The sequence below is a fragment of the Branchiostoma floridae genome, chromosome 14 (genome assembly GCF_000003815.2).
Source record: "Branchiostoma floridae strain S238N-H82 chromosome 14, Bfl_VNyyK, whole genome shotgun sequence".
Lineage (NCBI taxonomy): Eukaryota > Metazoa > Chordata > Leptocardii > Amphioxiformes > Branchiostomatidae > Branchiostoma > Branchiostoma floridae.
Window position 1 is genome coordinate 2,780,581 of NC_049992.1, and position 6,177 is coordinate 2,786,757.

Here is a 6,177-nt window from a genome sequence, read left to right on the forward strand (position 1 = left end):
GCCGATTCGTGTCTAACAACCTGTATGCATGTGTGTGTGTGTGTGTGTGTGTGTGTATGTGTGTGTGTGTGTGTGTGTGTGTGTGTGAGAGAGAGAGAGAGAGAGAGAGAGAGAGAGAGAGATAGACTTAGGGAGAAAAAGAAAGGGGGTGAGAGAGAAAGATAGAGAGAGAGGGGAGAGAGAGGGAGAGAGAGAGAAACTTTAAGATATAATAGGGAGAGAAACAGAGAAGGAGAGAGAGGGAGGCGGGGAGAATACGCTCACCATGTAGAACCAGGCGATCTCGCACGCGGCCACGATCAAAGCCAACCCCGCCCCCATTCCCAGAATGCTCAGGATCCCGTAGAACTCGGCGATCTCGTGACCTTCAGCGCTGCTGACGGAGTTTGACCCCCCGTGAAGGTCACACCCAGAAGCCGGCCACCATTTTGTTCTCAACTCGTCGAGTTCTCCTCTCTCTTTCATCTCAAGAGCGCTGCAAAACAATGGAGATATATTAAAACAAGACGTATCTTTCGTGTTGGGATTCGACAGTCGGGAGTTATGCCTTTATTGAACGGGGGCCGATATCGACTTTCAATCACCTTAACCCATCGCCGAAGTCACGTGACATGTGTGCCCAAGTTCGTGTGTCTATGCAATAGATTCCTTGACCGATAAAATGTTTTCTTTCGGCGCGTGGAATGAATATTTAAAAATTTGTTAAAGGCACCTACTAGTAGGCGAGTTATTGGTGACATATGCTAGTTGGACAACCGGTTTTAAAGTTTTAGAGAAATTAATGTCCTCCCTGCATCACATAGTGCATAGGGTGATGTTTCAACAGCCATTGGGTCACACAACTTTGTGCAATCCCTACAGCAGGGACAGAGATTGCACGGCGGGAGGTAGTGACTGCTAAGTGTTAAGCAGAGAGGACAATATTTACCATTTTTAAAGTATTTCGTATGACTCAGCCACGGGGATCAAATTCAAGACCTACTGGATGTAAGGCGAAGAATCTACCCACTTGCCATTTGCACTGGTGCAACAAATCTTCGGAAAATATGAAAAGACAAATACTCTATTGGAGTGTATACGTGTAACGCACCTTATGGTGAGTTCCTCTGTGTATGGGGCTGCCGTGAGGCAAAGGTCCAGGTTTAACCATCTAACATGGCGGACAATGTCCACGTCATGATCACGTGAGTTTAAACATTGTACGCACCTTATAGTGAGTTCCTCTGTGTAGGGGCTGCCGTGCGGCAAGCCGATGGCGTAACTTCTGTGGAGGAAAGTGTTCCCCACCATCATCAACTCACAATTGTTTGCCTCGTCATGGAGGACCTATAGAGTGAGAAGACGAAAAGAAGAATGTTATATGCTCCTAAATCTTCTCAACTTCCAGTTGAAAATGGTGAAAATGTACAGTATCTTAGGTATGTCATATATGTGTCTTGTCACGTGACAATGTCCATCAACCGTCACGTGACAGAAAAACTCCAAGATGAGATCTCCGGGTTGATAAAGACAGACAGAGTTCGTCTCGAAAGCTTCCCCAAGCTATTACTTGAACTTTAATTGTGTGTATATTGTTGAGATTTTTTGTCAAATGTATCTTAGGCATGTTAAAGAAAGGAAAAAAAACGAAAGTGATGTCGATTTCATAACTCCGGCACAAGAAGACTTTTGAGACGACTGTGGATTAAGAAGCACTCGATGCGTGTCTTCACTACAGCAGAATCGAGTAGTACGGTGAAGTGAGAAAGGAGTGACCTACATAAGCAAATATATGCATAATGCTTCCCTTTATAGTACCCCAGACTTTTAGAAATGAAATAAATACATTTTAGAATTTGAGTACAATTTCTTGAAAAAAAGAACTGATTGGTGTACCTGTGATTTCGTGCAAGCAAAATGATACATTGGCAGTAGAAAAGCGAACTATCCAATCCTAACATCTGCTTAGAAATTTGACAGTAGATGCATACTGTAAACATGCATACAGAGGACGATGGAAGCTTGCTGCCTAATGTGCCTTACGGCACGGGAAGACCTAAGGTCTAAGGTCTAAGTATACTGTAAAACACAAGACACTGTTGTGTCGCTTTGTTTATACCCCTCCACTATACTAGGGCGGCACTCTCGCCACGCTCTCTCCAAAACCTAGTTAAACTTTGACAGAATTTTATAGAAAAACCCCGAATATTTTGACGTTTTGCGTGTTTTGTTGTCTTTTCAGTCACGCTGCTAATTTTTTCTATAAAAATCATACTTTTCGTTTGATACACCCATTATGAATCTGTTTAAGGTCTCAGTGAAAAGCAGTGCGATCACCGTCTAGTGAAAATAGAGGTGACCTAACCTCGTACTCCACAAACGGTCCGTCGTGTAAGAAGACGTAGTTCCCCTGTCGCACCCTGTCCACAGCCTCGTGGAGGCTTCGCTGCAGCCCGTCTTCCTGCAGCTGTATCTCTCTCCACAGCTTTCCGTACAGCGTCTCTAAACCTGTAATATACCGTGTGAAATTAGCCTCGAGCAGGCTTTTCTGCAACTCATCTGTCAATGTGGGGAAGTATACACGACCATCTACCACAGCTGGCAGTGCAGAGTATTCACTCTAGATTAGTCTTGATTAGTACATATGCATGTGCATATCATCTGTTGTAAACTTGATACCTAAGCTATAATTTGACTCACATAACGTTTTCATAATGGAAACATGCCTTTTTCCTTTTTTCCCTTCTTGCTTCCTTTTATGATTCCCATCTAAACAGACCATAATCATGTCAATTGACTGTGAACCATACAGAAAGTCAAATCAAATTCATCGCACAAAACATACAGCGGTAATACAGTACAGAACAGTGCAAAAGGTTCTAAACCGCATTGATCTATGTCTAATTTCTAATACAATTCTATCTAATAGGGAGTAGCTAGGGACTACATGGCACATGTATATAGAACCCAGCTCGCTTGACCTGTCTCACCGGCCTGGTGTTCCAGGAAGCTCTGGAAAGCCGAGTCTTCGAATATCCCGTATCCGATTTCCGTCTGACCAATCAGATCGTCTGGCGAGTTGATTGACGTCTGGAGGGACTTGACGGTGAGCGAGGCGGCCAGGTTGGCGGTGTAGGTGTTCACCACCACGAGGGTGAAGATTCCCCAGGCCAGCGCGAGGACCCGGATGGAGATCCCACCAGGAACCGCGATGTCTGGAACAAGGGTTGGAATTGATTAAGATTCTTTTGTATTCTGATTCTTTCTCTCCTAGCTCTCTCTCTCTCCCTCCCTCCCTCTTTCTCTCTCTCTCTCTCTCCCTCCCATGGGTTTCATCATGTAGAATGACCCATGCCTTACCTCCAGTTATCCAGCCGACGGAGAGCCATACGGTGGTTCCCAAGTTCACGCCTTCGTCGCTAAGAGCGCCCCTGGTGAACGCGCTGCGCATTGCAGCTAGCAGGACCATGAGAACGGCCACGCCCAGCAGACAGCCAATCACCGTCAGCCATACCTGTGACGAAGGCATGGCAACTTTGAAGGCAGCAGAACACAGTTCTCGGCTTGTAGGGATTTGTGCATTAGATCTCGAGAAACACGAAAAACAAAGTGTGCTGAAAGTGGTACAATGTACAAAATAACTGAAATCTTTTTTTGATGTTTTTTTTTTTCAAAATTTTGTCACCTTCTCGTAAATGGCGTCATGTGTGACTTACTCAGGGAAACCAGTTGGTAAAGGCATGCCGGACCGGACAAACTTCACAATCTTATGAATTGATGATAAACCTGAGTTCGATAGAGTTATTATACAGTATAGTTATTATCCCGCGCGTGGCTCACGTGTAAATTCATATAGTGCTCTAAGATCGCGATCTCGCAACTTTTTTTACCTCCACGTCATAGCTACTGTTTAACCCATAGCTGTGTTGATCTTCAAATGACGTCATGGTCACGTGAATGTTTAGCACGCTATAGGAGTTTCACTACCGCATATGCAGTATATACAGCATGGAACTGTGTGTTTTTTGTGTCATGAATTTTTCATTCCAACCTACCTCTAGTTCAAACGGTTTCAGGAACGCCCAGTAGTCGTGGTGCGCGTGCGCGTCAGGCACCTTCATTAGCATACCGATGCCGTATTCCATATAAGGCTTGGTGAAGTCGATGACGTCCTCCCGGTATGACGTAATGGTTAGAGGCGCCACTATCATGTCAGCTTTCTGAGGAAAATAGTGACAGAAATTTCAGAAATAGTAGCCGCCGAAGTCTCTAGCAGACTACGGGTCGCTGGAAAACCGTAGAACAGCGCGCGACCTGCGGACCTGCAGGTCGCGTGCTGTTCCCTAGCCGGCTACACTCCTCTGGCCGGCTTACTCCTCTATTTGTTCCATTTCTACGGTTTTCCAGCGACCCGGAGTCTGGTAGAGACTAGCCGTCGGACAGGAGACGCTGCATGCAAAGATCGTCTTGCTGAAGAAAAACACGACGTTTTCTTACCACCGTAACAATCACCAATATTCCCTATAAATACGCCCTTGCAAAGTCAAAGTGACGCGACGAAACTCACGTACGTGTCAATTGTACGTGTGAATGAACGTGTGAATTGTACGTTCGCTGTAGAAACTTCCGTCGTGGACTTCTTCACATTTGGGTCAACCGACATTATATGGATGAGTGAGTGAATGACTTATTGCGCAATAATGGCATCGATGGCAATACTTACACCATGAACGATGTCCCCCACCGCCCCGGTCCATCCTTCGCCTTCGTGATACGTCCCCTCATGCCCATCGTGCGCCTCTAGCAGCTCGTACGTGAACTGCAGCTTGTAGGCCAGAACGTCTAAGAAGTCCACGCAGAAGCCCCGCCAGGTGGTCTTGTTGTTGGAGGTCGACTTTATGGCGAAAGGCTCTTCCTGATAAAAATATTGATACATATGAAATTCAAAGCATCGATCCAACTGGCGACAAGCGCTTTGGTAGCAAAGTCTTACACACCACCCCAGCGCTGGTCACCTGTTGGATTCATGTACTAGCATCCTCCAAGCAGAGGTCGGGTCGCGGAGATAGTAGTGGTCGGGATTTTTACTGGCCAGATTCCCGGGCACAACTATCTCCGCGACCCAACCTCTGCTTGGAGAATAGGATTCATTTCAGGCTCTAGCATGCCCCCTTAGCTCAACCCTATTTTTATTCTTTTGTCTATTAATTTATGTATTGGTTTGTCCAGCACGCACAGATTTGCCCAACATATGCCAATGATTGGTTTTGTAGAAAAAATTCGACGTAACAATATTTAATGGATGCTTACCTCGAAAGTCACGACCCGAAAGAACCTTCCTGTATAAAAAACAGAAACTATTGTCCAGTCAACCAATCAAGCAAGTATGCAATCACTCAATCACCCACCGACCCACTCAATCAATCAATCAATCAATCAATCAATCAATCACGGGAAATTGGACGAATAGAGGGAATAGTACTAGGGAGAGGAGTCTCTGGTCGTGTAATGGCGTCTCTGGCCGGCCGACTTCCCTAGCACACTATTCCCTCTATAAGTCCAATTTCTACTATTTGACCAGAAATCCGCGGAGCCTGGTAGAGCGCTAGCTCCTAGCCAATTATCTAATTTTTTTTGTGTCCCGAATTCTACGATCCGTAAACCCGAAGGAATGTCTGTTGGAGACTACTATACCAAATTGCTGGATCAAAACAAACCGTACCGTTTTAAGAGGACACAAGTAAAAAGAACGCACCGTTCAGTGACTGCTGGCTCGGCGCTGTTGTGTTGCTGGTCCGGCCAGTCGCACAAGCCCAGCACGCGGACACAAGAAGTACGGAGAACCACATCTCTTGTATGCCGTGTGTCTCCTGGATCACAAGGTTGCGGGTTCGGATCCCGGGTCAGGCCAGACGTCGATGCTCAAAAAATTTCCAATCGCAGGCTACCTGTTGTTCCTCCGTTGAAAGAGAGCCAGACCTAAAAAAAGCACGGTACAGAATTAGCCTGGCGGCAGTTATCGGTAGAGTAGAAGTGCCACCCGCACGTATACGCAGGTCGTCGATGACTGACAGTCAGGATCTAATAGGTGGCCTCGCCTAAATGGTACAATAATCTACGTGATTAAGACCTCATTTACCTGTTCTTTCATATCAAGGACATGCGGTTATAATTACGATCGCGATTTTTAGACTCCGT

At 45.8% G+C, this 6,177-nt stretch overlaps 1 protein-coding gene and 1 long non-coding RNA gene across 2 annotated transcripts; both read right to left on the minus strand.

Annotated features, from left to right (window-relative positions):
* Positions 1–201: 201 nt before the first annotated feature.
* LOC118430879 (glutamate receptor ionotropic, delta-2-like) lies at positions 202–4,770 on the minus strand. The gene is made up of 7 exons (XM_035841914.1): positions 4,705–4,770; positions 4,035–4,199; positions 3,340–3,493; positions 2,970–3,194; positions 2,345–2,487; positions 1,208–1,326; positions 202–475 (listed from the first exon to the last, which is right to left on the minus strand). The coding sequence occupies exons 1-7, from the start codon at positions 4,768–4,770 to the stop codon at positions 202–204; spliced, it is 1,146 nt and encodes a 381-aa protein (XP_035697807.1).
* A 26-nt stretch (positions 4,771–4,796) lies between these two features.
* On the minus strand, positions 4,797–5,805 carry LOC118430263. Its single transcript, XR_004832828.1, has 3 exons — positions 5,735–5,805; positions 5,290–5,318; positions 4,797–4,894 (listed from the first exon to the last, which is right to left on the minus strand). It is a non-coding gene; the product is annotated as an uncharacterized LOC118430263 (long non-coding RNA).
* Positions 5,806–6,177: the final 372 nt, after the last annotated feature.